The sequence below is a fragment of the Peromyscus eremicus genome, chromosome 19 (assembly GCF_949786415.1).
Source record: "Peromyscus eremicus chromosome 19, PerEre_H2_v1, whole genome shotgun sequence".
NCBI lineage: Eukaryota > Metazoa > Chordata > Mammalia > Rodentia > Cricetidae > Peromyscus > Peromyscus eremicus.
In genome coordinates, this window is record NC_081435.1 from 46,881,539 (window position 1) to 46,896,318 (window position 14,780).

At 38.8% G+C, this 14,780-nt stretch overlaps 1 protein-coding gene across 1 annotated transcript in view; it reads left to right on the forward strand.

The window, feature by feature from the left end:
* The window catches only part of Adamts19 (ADAM metallopeptidase with thrombospondin type 1 motif 19), a 201,261-nt gene that overhangs the window by 137,345 nt on the left and 49,136 nt on the right, over positions 1-14,780 (forward strand). The window contains exon 16 of the mRNA XM_059246204.1: positions 6,873-6,953. Within this exon, the coding sequence (XP_059102187.1) occupies positions 6,873-6,953 (81 nt within the window). The remainder of the gene's footprint in view (positions 1-6,872; positions 6,954-14,780) is intronic.

A 14,780-nucleotide genomic window follows, 5' to 3' on the forward strand; every position in this document is an offset into this window, starting at 1 on the left:
TAGAAATCAGAACAGGAGTGGCAGAACATGGGGGAAATTTCCAAGAACATTAATAACAAGAGCCCCCTACTGTGTTCTTTTTCTCTTCTGTAAATGCTACACTCGGGAGATGTGCAGGTGGAATGAACATAAATGATCTACGCAGTGTGGGTTTCAAGTTTCTCACCACAGAAAGGGATAGTATCTCCACCGAATTCTAACGGCCCACAAGTATTTTATACATACACATATGCACACACAGATGCATATAAATTTATACATAAACACATATATACACACTTATATACATACATGTGTGCATAAAGACACACATATCACTACATATAAAGTTCTTTAAGCTTACTCAGAAAAAGCATATATTTTCTGTACTTCATCAACTCCATTCCTGGACATGTTATCTGTTGGGCCATCATTTATGGTATTTTCTTTTTAAAAGATGCATTTTATTATTTATTTAGGTGTAAGTGTGCATCTGTGTGTATGTTTCTGTGTATGCCACGTGTGTGAGGGGTGCCAACAGAGGCTAGAAGAGGGTGTTTGATTGCATGGAGCTGGAGTTACAGGCAGTTGTGAGCTTTCTGAAAAGGGTGCTGTGTAACACGAGTCTTAAAAGGTATTATTAATAGAAAACCTGGAGCCAGATATTGATGTGAAAACTGAAAGATCAGAGGAATAGAACAAGCCACAGCCAACCTCACTTTACCAACTCCTCAGCCTCCAGAGAGCTACTTCCTGTATACTCACACCTATATACCTTTCTGTGTCCTGCCATCTTACTTCCTCTCTGTGCCCAGCTACATCACTTTTTCTTTCCGCCCAGCTCTATCACTTCCTGTCTGTTTGTTCAGACCTCCAGACCTCTATGGTTAACTAGTGCTGGGATTAAAGGTGTGTGCCACCACATCTGGCTCTGTTCCCAGTGTGGCCTTGAACTCACAGAGATCTGGATGAATCTGTGCCTCCCAAATGCTAGGATTAAAGGTGAGTGCTACCACTGCCTGACCTCTATGTTTAATATAGTGACTGGCTTTTTTCTCTGATCCTCAGATAAGCTTATTAGGGTGCACAAATAAAATATCACAGTGCTGGGATCCAAACTTGGGTCCTTTGTAAGAGCAAGCAAGTACTCCCTAAGTTCTCAATCATCTCTCCAGCCTCCATTTCATGACTATTATGTACTTGCATTAGCATTTAAATTAAATTCTCTAGTTAAAAAATAAAATTTCTGTTGATAAAATATAAATTAGTTATATTGTATAGAACAATCAGTTTATGTTGGGCAATTAAGGAAAACTGAAGTCATTTCAAGTGAGTCATTTTGGAAAGAAAGTCAGATGAACCTTTGTGAGTTGTTAAATGTAGTTGTTTGTTTTGCTGTGCCCTAACAGAATAAGATAAGCAACTGAATCTTCCAGATCTCATTTAGGAGAGACAAGATGCACTTAGCTAAAACAAAATCTCAACTCTTCAGCTCAAAAACGTTGATGTACTTAACCTGCCCACTCTAGCCACAGTTGTGACAGGGGAAGTTTTTACCATACAGTAATTCAACTATGATCTTAAAGACTGAGGAAATATAGTATTGTGTTTGTAAAGAACATTTGCACAGTTGTGACCTGTGCTCTGGAGAATACTGGTGCACGTTAAGCTTTGAGCTCTTTATTTGGTGGTAATAATGCCTCATTGCACCCCAGAAATACCACTGAAAGTTTCGTGACCCTTTTCATTCTGGCTTCTGTTGCATAGATAGATTTTTTTTCCTGTTATTTGCTCTCAAACCCTTTTTGTTTCAATGCCATATTAAAATCTGTTACATAAACCACTGATACCTAAACTATTAGGAATATCTATGCATGTGTTGTCCCTGTGTTCTCCCCAGGGTCACCTCCCAAGTAGCTCCCTTCCTTTTCCAATTTAAGGTAATAAGTTTCTAATAGTTGCAAAGCTGACTTTTTTCTCACAGCAACACACTTTGACAAATGTGGTCTATCTACCTCCTCTTTGTTTTGCTAGATGAACAGCTCTTGGGTTAAATGTTATGATCTGAAAAAGCCTTGCTTCCTATCCTTCGTGACTCTTTCAATGATTCTTGCCATAGTTTATCATGTGGTGTACCTCAGAGGGTTGCTTGTGATGGTTCTTCATGTAGTGTGTACTTCTGAACAACTGGGAATTTTACATTTATTTGGATTCTCTTTCTCCATAATATTTCAAACTCAATGAGGAAAAGTACTATGGCTATTTCTGTCCATCACCCCATTTTCAATTACTATCAATCAGTCACTATCTATTTACTTAATACTGAAGCATTAAAAAAATATTGAAGCATTGCATTACTTAGGAATTTATGGTTTTTTTTTAAAGCTGCCCGAGTTCTTAATTCTATCACAAGCTCCATCTACTTGTGATTTTTAGAAATATTGCCTTCATTTCTCTCAAGACTCCTTTATGCCTACAGTTAATGGACTTCCTAGAATTTCTTAAGGGATCTGCAGCCTTTTTACCCAGTTGGCCATGCACACTGTAGACGCTGTGTGAGTAACCATGTACAGATGCATGTGGGTGTGTCCGGTCCCCATGCTCTATGCAGCGTTTGCTAAATCATTTCTGTTGGAGCTAGAAAACAAATTTATTGCATCTTTCGTTGGGACTTGCCTAACCCAGCAATAGCTTCTTAAAGGAATGAATGGTAGCTTGAGTGTTTGGCCTCTTGAGAAGTGATGTGCACCTGGTTAACAGTAAGAAGAGAATGGATGTCAAATGTGTGATTCTTTGTATAAGAAAATGAACATGCTGGTTTGGATTGCGAAAGTGTGCTCTCGGAGTTTTGAATTGGTTGCTTGGCTCCTACAGGAGTTGGGGGGTCATGGTCTCCTCTACCTCATTTTGTAGAATAGGAACAGCGCATCACAGCAGGAAATGGAGAGTGAGATGACACATTGTGACAGTCCAATGCAGGTTGCCTCATCGAAAATTGTGGTGACTTAAAGTGTTCTAAATTTCAGAGTTGTTTACAGAAGTCAATATTTGCATATAAATTTCCAGTTGGCTACCAATAATCTCAAACTCTAAAATCTGAAATTAAAAATAAGAATGGTTAACCTTATTTAAATACGTTTCCTATACTCTCATCATGGCTAAATACAGCAATTTTTCTAATAATAATGGTGACTAGCATATAGGACCTCTTAAAAACATACCACCTGTGACTCTGCTAGCAGTGCCCTGAAGATGGTGATCGCTGCTGACATTTTAGGATGCTGATAAGACTGCAGTCTCTGGTGGTATAATAGAAGGCTTCTGTGCGTGATGCCCACTGTCCAGAGAAAGAATCAAGATTCAATGGCTTCTTGTCCAACTTCTAAGCTATATCTTAGTCATTATTGCATTCTTTTAAAAAAACACATTTTCAAATGTGCCCAAATGCCTTATGCACTGAAAATACCTCTGCCATGGCTTTCTACCTTCATATTGGTTTTATTTTTTAGTATGTTTCCCCAACTCTTCTTGGGAATCAGTATAACTGGCCAATGCAATTGAGCATTTTTTCAGTATACAACCATGATTTTAGAGACTACTTTTGCTCTGATTTATCATATAATCCTATTCATGTTTAAATTCAAGCAAGAGTTGAGATGTACAACTTCCATTTTGTTCTACTTTTTAAACATTAAATCCCGAAATTTAATATCTTCTTTATACCTTACTAAATTTATTTGCTGAGAGACGTACAGTGCTCTCCGGAATGGGGCAGCTGGTGGGCTGTCTGAGGTCTCCTTTCATATTTAGAGCTCTAACATGGTCGGCTACCATCTCTTAAGATGGAGATACCACGGTCAACCAGATCACTCCCTTCTTAAGCATAGTTCTTTTCAGACTTGTGTTCTTAAAAACTACCACCAAATTCATTTTCTTGACTTTTCTTCCTCTTCATTTTTTTTTTCTCTAAGGGCAGTTTGACTTATGGCTTAAATTGCTGCATGTGCAGGGGCGTCTTCAAAGGTCCGTCAGTAATACCCTGGCTTTTCTTGGAGTTCTGGGTGCTTTAGAGCTCACACTGGGTGTTCGTACTGGAACGTTGTAGTATTTTGTTCAATATAAATTGCTGAACTTAGCAAGTTGTCACCAAACTGGATCATTCCCTTTCGATTTCCTTGTGTTCACGATGACCCCGTTGTGCCATGTGTCTGTTATTTGTGTCCAAAGTTTCAATCAATCTTTAACTTCAGATTTTTTTTATTGTAACATCTTCTGGATTTATTTCTTGGCCTTGACTATTCCTAATGTTCATCCTTTGTCTCCAGTCACTGTCCTTCATGAATTCATTTGCTGGATGAAGTGTCTCCAAAGCAGATTCTGTTAAAGTCCCTCACCAATTTTAGCAGATCCAAAGTGATCTATTTGTTCCCTCTGGTACTTATTTAAAATTTCCATAATAGATTTAGCCTTTTACATCCTCTCATTCCATCATATTTAAGTTATTCAAGAGCTACTAATGCCACCACGTTCCTCACGTTCTTTATGTACAGAAAACAAATCCTTTTTCTTCCTATGGACATTCTCCTAAGACAACTTGTCCGCTTACGTCTTTTGGAGAAATTTCCCTTGACTTGTATGGTTTGTTCTCTGCTCTGGATGATGCTAGTGTTTTCAAATGTGAGTCATATACACACACTTTTAAAGAAAGAATAGCAGTGAATTGCTAAGCAATGTGGAATCAGAAAAGGGGAGCAGCTTTAAAACTCTATATTCTCGAACACAGAATTAACCAGAATGTTCCATGTTATATTTTAACCTAATTTTTACAATTTATATAACTCCCACCTTAACTGTCCACCCTACATTATGTCTCTGCACAATACCCACCAATCTTGTGTCTTTTGTTGTTGCTATTTTGTTTGTGTGACATAATGTCAATGCTTTCCACGTGGAGCTGCTGCAAGTAATTGGCTGTTACTGAAAATGAGAAATTCAGTGAGTAATTAGATAATCAGGGTCTTGGATAGAAGACTTGATTTTTCAAAAGTCACATGCCCAGGAACTGGGGAGATGTTTTAGTTGGTAAATTGCTCGACACACAAGCATGAGGACTGGAGTTCAAATCCTTAACGTGTATGCTGTGGGATGTTCTGTATGGCAAATGTGTTGCTAATTAGTCAATAAATAAAACACTGATTGGCCATTGGCTAGGCAGGAACTGTAGGCGGGACAAGGAGGAGAATAAAGCTGGGAAGTGGAAGGCTGAGTCAGAGAGACACTGCCAGCCGCCACGATGAGGAACAGCATGTGAAGATGCCGGTAAGCCACGAGCCATGTGGCAAGGTATAGATTTATAGAAATGGGTTAATTTAAGAGATAAGAACAGTTAGCAAGAAGCCTGCCACGGCCATACAGTTTGTAACCAATATAAGTCTCTGTGTTTACTTGGTTGGGTCTGAGGCTGTGGGACTGGCAGGTGAAAGAGACTTGTCCTGACTGTGGGCCAGGCAGGAAAACTCTAGCTACACGTGTATGAAGAAGAAAAAAAAAAAAGCCAGGCAGGACCTTCAGCATTTGAAATCACATTGCAGGAGAAAGCAGACAACAGCATTGCTGGGGCTTGTTGGCCAACCAGTGAGCTTCAGGTTTAATGAATGACCCGATCTCAAAATAATAAGGTAAAGAATGACTGAGGAAGACACATGAGGTCAACCTCTGACCTATGCATGTAGGTGCATGTACACACATACACACACACACACACACACACACACACACACACACACACACATATGCGCGCGCGCATGCCACATGCTTTTATTTTATCTTTGCTACTAGATGGACTACACATTAGTTTTTATTTAGGCCAAATGACTAAATATTTAAGAATTACAATAATGAATAGACAGGAGAAAACTTTGAAATTATTTCTTTGCCTTTTTAAAGCCACAAGTCAGATTTTCATTAGATACGTGAATTTGCACAGAATGTTAAAAAAAGGAATGTTAATTTTAGAAAAGCTATTAAGCTAAATCTAGGCTTCTTTATCCCTATTCTTCATTAAGTGGAACCTCAATTCCTTCTTTTCCTGTATATTCTCTCATTTTATTCCACCTTCGTTTACTTTACTTCAAGTATCACATCCATGACCAGGGCTGGCATATTCCCTGAGGACATTCAGTTGTGCCTTTTGTTTATCTTTGTGACACCTGTAGAGGTGACATCAGGCCTCTCCCTGTGTCCCTACACCTCACTTACTTCTCTCCAGCTCCGCTGTCTAATCCTTTGGCGGGGGGAGGGTTGGAGACAGTGTTTCTCTGTGTAGCTTTGGAGCTTTTCCTGGAACTCACTCTGTAGCCCAGGCTGGCCTCGAACTCAGAGATCCACCTGCCTCTGCCTCCCGAGTGCTGGGATTAAAAGCATGTGGCCACCACCGCCCGGCCCTCCACTGTCTAATCCTAATCTCCCAGGAAATCTTGTTCTCTCTTGCTGCACTCAGCCACTCCAGGGACTGATCCAGGCCAGCTGTGGTGTCTTCAATGTTTGACTTTCTCTGCTTTGTCTAGCTTGAGGAATTCCCAGGGCAAAATTCCCTGGGATGATTTTAGTTTGTCCTACTGTGTGTCTATGGAGGCTGTGCCATTGGGCTTCTTCCTTTGCTCACAGTGCTCCATGAAGTCCAATCGCCTTCTTACCTTCTCAGTAGAGCTCCATGACCAGTCTTTCCAAGAAACTTCACCTGAAATCATGGCAGCTTTATAAGGAAGCATTTTCCCTCCACAGCCTTTGAAACATGGTAGTGGTAACTAAAACCAAAGGCGTGTGGGACAATTCAATCAGGAGAAGAGTTTTATAAGAACCCCATTCATTGCCTGTTTTACTGACTCTTACAGGTTATGTGGAAGTGCTGGTGATCCCTGCTGGAGCAAGAAGAATCAAAGTTGTGGAGGAGAAGCCAGCACACAGCTACTTAGGTAACAGGTGCTACAGACTCAGACAGAGGTGCTTAGTAGGAGCCCAGCTCCCCGCTCTGGAACAAAGTCAGTCTGTTTCTAGGTTCACACTTGAACTTCCTGGAAAGTGTCTATTCTAATATTAAGCAAGTGTTTCCCTTTCTCCAAGGAGTCCCAGGAGCAAAAGCAATTTGGTTTTCTGTTCAGATAGTATAAAGTACTTCCAAATGTTAGCTCATGATAAAAACAACAACAACAAAAAACAAACAAACAAACAAAAAACCCTAAAACAAAGACTCAATAAATGACCTTGTCACGTTTTGTTCAAAATATATGTATAATATATGTATATATAATACAATCCATTAACACATTTATTTCATGTGTAGATGTGTGTATGTGCAAATACATATAATTCTACGTATGATGGCAAAGGATTTTTTTTGAGTAATGATTTTTTTTTAGAAATAGGAAATCTTGCCTCTTAGTTGTGGCACATGCCTTTAATCCCAGCACTTGGGAGACAGAGGCAGATGGATCTCAGTGAGTTCAAGCCAGCCTGGTCTACAGAGTGAGTTCCAGGACAGCCAGGACTGTTACACAGAGAAACCTTTTCTCGAAAAAAACGAAACAGAAAACAAAAACAACAACAACAACAACAACAAAGAAATAGGAAATCTTGTCACTCAAAAGAAGCCATGAATAGTTAAAAGGGTTTGACTTGTGTTGAGATTCCCTCTGTCTTGCTTCACTCCAGGAAAACTCACCTATGGAAAAGATATCTTTAAAAATTTAAGCATTGGTAGCAGGAAAGACTGGATTGGCTATTTTAATATATTTTTATTACATAATATTTTTTATTGATTATTCAGGAATTTTACATCATGCATGCACCGCAGTCATACCCACCTCCCAATCCTTCCAGGTATGACCCCCACCTCCCTTGTGGCCACACACACACACACACACACACACACACACACACACACTCAACAAAAAAAAAAGAGAGAGAGAGAGAGAGAAACAAGTCCAATTTGTGTTGTCCATATTTTAATTAGGTCAGTTGATAATTTTTAATAGGAAAGAGAAAGTATCACAGATAGTGGAGTTAACTAGAACGAAGTCAGACAGGGACCCAAACAGAATTTAAACACTGCACTTTAAATTATCTTTTAAAAATACCTTGGAACTTTTTGCTTGAGAAAAGTGATGACCTTATTATTCTCAACTGAGCAGTAAATGTTGAAAAAGGAAAACCCTTTGCACATGGTGAACAATCCCTCTTATATAATGTTTCTACTCTGCAGTCTAGCCTTGGCTTTGGATTATTTTCCCATTAGGATTTGTCTGTGAGAAGGAAGACAGCAAGAGAAATCCTTGATTATGTGAGATTCTCATTAGTTTATTATTAACATGTATAAATTTGATCTGATTTACTGACTGTGGTTTTTAATGTATTGTAAGTACAAGAATATCATCCCAAATTCAAGCCCAAATACCCAGTTTTGGAAGATATTGGATTTAGGTGATTGAGACACATTCATTCAACAGATAATTACCTATCACACTTATGTACACTTTCTTTATTCCCAAGCTGCAAAAATATAGCAATATCTCAGGATGATTTTCAATTCTATGAGTTTTAATAACCTGACAAGTACAGCTAAATAAGATAGTTTTGCAAATGAGACACCTTCATGCTGGCTCTTTCATAGCCTCCAATTTTGTTTTTTTCTTAATTTCTCTGTCTGCCTGAATAGTTACTATAGTTAACATATAAAGGTCAGCAAAGGACTTTTTTTTTGACAAACCCAATCATCACATTATTTGATATGTAAATAGTAATTTGTTTCTCCTTAGTTCATTAAACTCTTTCTTCTTTTGGCTTCTAATCCATAACTCCTCTTTCTCACTGGGTACCCCTTTACTAATCCCCTTTGCTGGACCCTGAACATAATCTCCAAATGTTCCCATGTGTTGGGTCTCTGGACTAAGACCTTCTCTCTTTTTTACTTTACTCTGTCTCCAGAGAATTTCTTCTGTAGATGGGATGGTCTTTCTTTGGACTGCAAGCTCCCAACTAATGATACAGAGACTTCTTTTTACGTATGAAAGCTTGGCCTTAGCTTAGGCTAGTTCCCAAGTACCTCTTAAAACTTTAACCCATTTACGTTAATCTATGTTCTACAATGTGGCTCATTACCTCTCCTCCACACTGCACATCTGACTCCCTCCATGTCTCACTGGCAGATCTCCCCGTCTCTGATTCCTTCCCAGAGTTCCCATCTCTGCCCAGAAGTCCCATCTATCCTCTCCAGCCTAGCTATTGGCCATTCAGCTCTTTATTAAACCAATCCAAAGGTGCCTTGGCAGAGACACGTCTTCACAGTGTAGAAAAAGATTATCCCACAACACTCTTCTAGAACTGTTACATGTTTATTTGTTGGAAGTCACCAAAAATCTTGTTTCAATAAGATGATTTATATCTATCCCTAGCTGAATGTCTTTGCCTATTTTCCACACCAAGATAAATATACTTCCCTGTGGCTCTGTAATAGTTGACACAAACTTGGGTACATAAAACAGCAGGAATGAATCTATTCTGCAGACTCCTGGCATCAAGAAATCCAAAATTGGTTTCAGTGGACTAAGTTAAAGTATCCACACACTCATTGTCTTTGGAAAATCATGGATGGCACCACTCAGTCACCCTAGCTTTTGGTGAGTGCCAGCATTGCTCTGTTTGTGGGAGCATTACTCCACCAGCTGCCTCCATGGTCTGTTGCCTTTTCATCAGTGTTTAAATCTGCCTGAGTGACCTCTTATAAAGACAGGCATGACGACATTTAGGACCTCCATCATGATTCAGGACAATATAGCGCACCATAGAAGGCAGTTCCCTTCATCTTCTCTAGCTACAATGACAAAATACAAGAGACTGGGCAGTCTACAAATAAGATAAATTTATTTTTCAGTTTTGGGAGCTGGGTCATTCAAGATCAAGTTCCTGGCATACGTGCTGTCTACTGAAGGCCTAGTCCAGATTTGCAGAAGACATTTTGTTTCTTCAAGAGGTGAAAAGGGCTGGCAAGTTATCTAGACTCTAATGAACTCACTAACCCCCTTCCTGAGAGCAGAGCCCTGTTAAACGACTCCACAATTTCATTACCTTGGGATTTTATGTGATGTTTATATTTAGGAACATGGGGAGCATCTACAGAGTCATGATTCAGCTTACCGTAATCATTCATTTCTAATCAGCTGTTCATGCTGCAACCACTAGTCTTCCCTGATCCTTGCCTTTCTTCCCCATGCTGCTTTGATACATTTGCAGATCCCGCCACATGTGTAAAACTATTGTTTTCCATCTGCTCTCTGAGCTCCATCATGCCACTCGCTATTACAGCCTCCCGCTTTGTTACCTCCATAGCTTACAATGGTCTCAACTTTCTTATTTGTATCATATGCAGCTCCAGGGTTAATTGTTGAAGATGTCTGGCTCATTGCCTTCTCTGCAGTGGCAAAAATGAAGTTTGCTGTGCATGAAATAACATTAACATTTTGAATGAACTGTATAAAGGAAGGATGTTTTACACCTGTGGAGTGGTTGTTCTAGAACATGTAACAAGTATCTGTAAAATAAGGCCTTACAACACTTGGGTGAAGCAGATACTTCTAATATCCCAATTAAAATGTCAGAAGAAGTAACATAAAATGCATGTAAGTTTTTGTCCATTGTCGGAAGTCTTTGATCTGTGATTCTGAATTTGAATCCAGGGTGTCTAGTTACAGCATCTGTGTTTTGAATACAGATATACCAAGCTAAGTTGTTTGGTTTGTTTGTTTGTTTCAATGTATAGGTGTTTTGTCTGTATGTGTATGTACCACTTGAGCGCCTTGTGCCCATGGAGACCAGAAGAGGGCATCAGATTCCCTGGAACTAGAGTTATAGCTGGTTGAGCTGCCATGTGGGTGCTGGGAATTGAACCCAGGTCCTCTTCAACAGCAAAAGTACTCTTAACCACTGAACCATCTCTCTGGCCCCTGGCCTAAATCTTTGGTGAATCTTAAAAAAGAAAAAAATCATTGCTTTTCATGTAACATTTGGAATTTCCTAAAGTGAAAATCCTAATTGAACACATTTCTCTTTAACTCCATATATATTGTTCTTTTCTTCCTATTTGCACTTAGAAAATTGATTCATAAAAATATAGTAGGAGGTGTAATTATAAAATGTTTTCTTGGGCGGTGGTGGTGCACGCCTTTAATCCCAGCACTTGGAAGGCAGAGCCAGGCAGAACTCTGTGAGTTTGAAGCCCGCCTGGGCTACAGAGTGAGTTCCGGACAGGCTCCAAAACTACACAGAGAAACCCTGTCTCCAAAATCCAAAAAACAAAAACAAACAACAACAACAACAACAAAAACCATTTTCTTCTGTGATCGATGCCTACAATTTCATCAACCTCACCTCTTTCCTGCTACAGATATATACACATATCTACTCTTTTGTTATTGCTGCTGTTGTTATTAAAAGAATAGCCAGTCTAAATTTGAGTCTTAATATCTGTCTTAAGTTTCTATTTTGAATTATTATCAGTTCTCAAAATAACATGTATTCATCTAAATAGCACAAATGCTACCTCAGAGATTCACTAAGTCTTGCTGTATGTGTTACCATGTTCCTTTCCTTACTAATGTAATGAAGATCATAAAGTACAGGATGTAAGCAAAGTCATCCAACAGAATCAACCCAGAGTAAAACAGAAATGGGTAAAAACAGGCTTCCAGAGACACTGACGTAATTGAACTGAAACATGTTGAAATGTGACTATGTTGAGAGCTAGTAAGGATTCAAAGGTGACTTCTAGGTTTGGGTAAGGGGTGATATATAGTAAATTGATGAGGAAATACAGAAGTAACAACAGTGTTAAGACCCTAGATGCTAAAGTCCTGCAAGCGGATGTATACCATAAACCAGTCTTCCCAGGGCTCCTCTGGGGACAGGAAGGAGGTTGTAAGAAGTCTTCAACTGTGATAAATTTAGGAAAACAAATGAAAATAGAACTTTGGCTGACTTATCACTTTTGAACAGTTGGAATCAACATCAAACTGTATATTATTGCATAGGACACACGTCACTTCCCAATACAATTATCCTTTCCAGTACTCTTTATTTAAATTATATTCACTACTATTGGCTTCTCTGAAGATTATAGCATTCTTTTGTTAATGATTGACCAGTTAGCCTAAAATGAATACACCATATGCTTTTCTTTATAAAATCATTATAGCTTATGACTTCCAAAAAAAAAAAAAAAACCTCTCAAAAGCACTGAATCCAACTTACTCTGCAATTTTACACACAGGGCACTAGGGCAAACATCTCACTAAAAATAATTTGAAATGAGCAAAAGATAAAACAACCTTCCCTTTTAATATTTCCCGCTTAATTTGATTACTTTAAGATGCTGTACCAAGAGCGACATCCCAGTGGGTTATATAAAATAGACTTTACTTCTCACAGCTCTTAAGGCTGAATGTCTGAGCTCAGGAGACCAGCATGGTTGGGTTCTGATGAGGCCCTTTTATGAGCTGGAAATTACCGACTTCTGTGTCCTCACATGGCAGAGAAAGAAAGCAAGGTCTCTCAGGGCTCTCAGAAGAACACTAATCTCATTTATGAAGATTGTGCCCTAATAACCTCAGCCAACTCTAATTACCTCACAATGACCCCACTTCCTAATCACATCACAATGTGGAGTCAGGTTGCAAGGAGGGAACTTGAAAGGACAAACATTAGCCTGTACCGTGTCTGAACAGGAGGGAAATTAGGAAGTCCGAAAAAGCCAAAACCACCGTGAAGACAGAAAGCCGAATGCTGAGCCTGCTGAAGTGCCACCTGAAGCCTTCATCCAGCAACTGAAGTGTCAGACTCTGAGACCCAGGGTGACGCTATAGACAGAAAATAAAGGAAAGGATGCTGCAGAATAACTCTCACAGGAAGGAGGCTTCCATTTGAAGTGGGACTTCAAAGGATTCCAAGTTTCGTGTGATGGAGGGGCAGGAATGTTAATGATACACGAGAGGAGAAGGGGAGGAGGTGTCTACATTAGCATTAGTCTAAGGTGGACATGGAAAATCAACCTTCCTGAGAATTTGCAATGCACAGCAAGCCTTTCACCCACTTCATCTAACTGTCAAGCCACAGCCCCTCAGGACTGTTTGTCTTATGCAGTGTCAATATCACTGACATGTGCTAAGGGAAGCGCTTTCTATAAACAACCCCCTTCAAACCCGCCCTCCAAAGACTTGAGTAATTCAACAAATAGACTATTAAAAATAACCCAGAAATCAGAGAGAAAATAGACACCACGAACCAAACACCACATTGAAAAAGAGTGTACAGAATCAATATAAAAGTTGTATCACACACAGAAAATATAAACAGAATTCCATAAATAATAAGCTCATTTATCTCTTTAGGAAACCATTAAGAAAGTAAAGGGAAAAGCTATGATCTCAGAATAATTTCACTTGGCTTCGAAAAACCCTTATTCCCAGAACATATAAAAATGCAATGTTCTGAGTATTTATGATGTCAAGTAAATATTCTTGATTAGTGTAAAGTAGTAATGCATTTAGATATATTACACATATACAACAAATAGCATTTTTAGTGTACTTGAAGTACCCTGTATTCCCTCTTTTGCCTAAGCTATTTTGTCTAAAATTAGTAACGGTTTTACTTTGATGGTTAAACATTGAAGTCTTATTTTGGGAAAGCCTTTAATCTCTTTTTAATATATGCCATGTTTTGTTTTTATGGAACCTCCCACATAGATATTACAAATGAGAATTTATATTTTCATATATTCTTTGATGCTTGAGGTTGTTTTGGTAACTGTTTTCTGCAGGGAATAATCTGTTTTATTTGCCTTCTCAAAATGGTTGGCTTAGAGCTGTTTCTGACATTTTCTTATTGCACCATCACCCAGGACAGTGTTTGGACTCCAATTTCTATCTCTGTTGCCTTGTGCCTTGTCTTCTTGATCAACTTAAGTTTTATCAGTTATTTAGTCTCCAAACAACCAACTTTTAGAGTCACTGGTTGCTTCCACTGTTTACTTATTTCTGTTTTATTTACTCCTTTGTCATTTTTTCCCATTTTTTAATTTTAATTACTCCTCTGCTACAGATGAAAACAGAAGATCTCTAGCTTCTCTCTCTCCTCCTGTGACACTTCAGAGCTACAAAAGTTCTAGCTGCATTCCACAATGCACTTTCAGTTTAAGATATTATCAGAGTACCTTATGGTTTCTGCTTGGGTCTATGAATTATGTGTGAATACACTTAATTTACAATTATTTTGAGAAACGTATGTAAGTTCTCTGTTAAGTGTTTCCATTGTGAAGTCTTAGGATAAAAGAATATATTCAGTCAGGTGTCAATCAAGACTTGGTTTATCACCTTTGGCTTAAAGGAGTTATTCTGAAATCTCCAGCTACAATCCTCACTGTCAGTACAACTCACGTTTTCCACGTGCTTAGAGATATTCCTCCTGTCTAATCAGTTAGAGAAAGAGGAATAAAGAGATATCAAAAATGTATGGAACTTTTTCTCTTGTGCAGTTAAATCAGTTGTTATTTTATGCATTTTGATGCTTTATTATATATTTCAGATTGTTATATAACTTTAATACATTTTGTATATCATCTAAGAGTTGTGTGTGTGTGAGTGTGTGTGTGTGTGTGTGTGTGTGTGTGTGTGTGTGCACGTGCAGTCTGCTGAACCTTGTATGTATTTGTATGTAAGGCTGGATAAGCTATGGGGGCTTGTCCCTGGAGACAC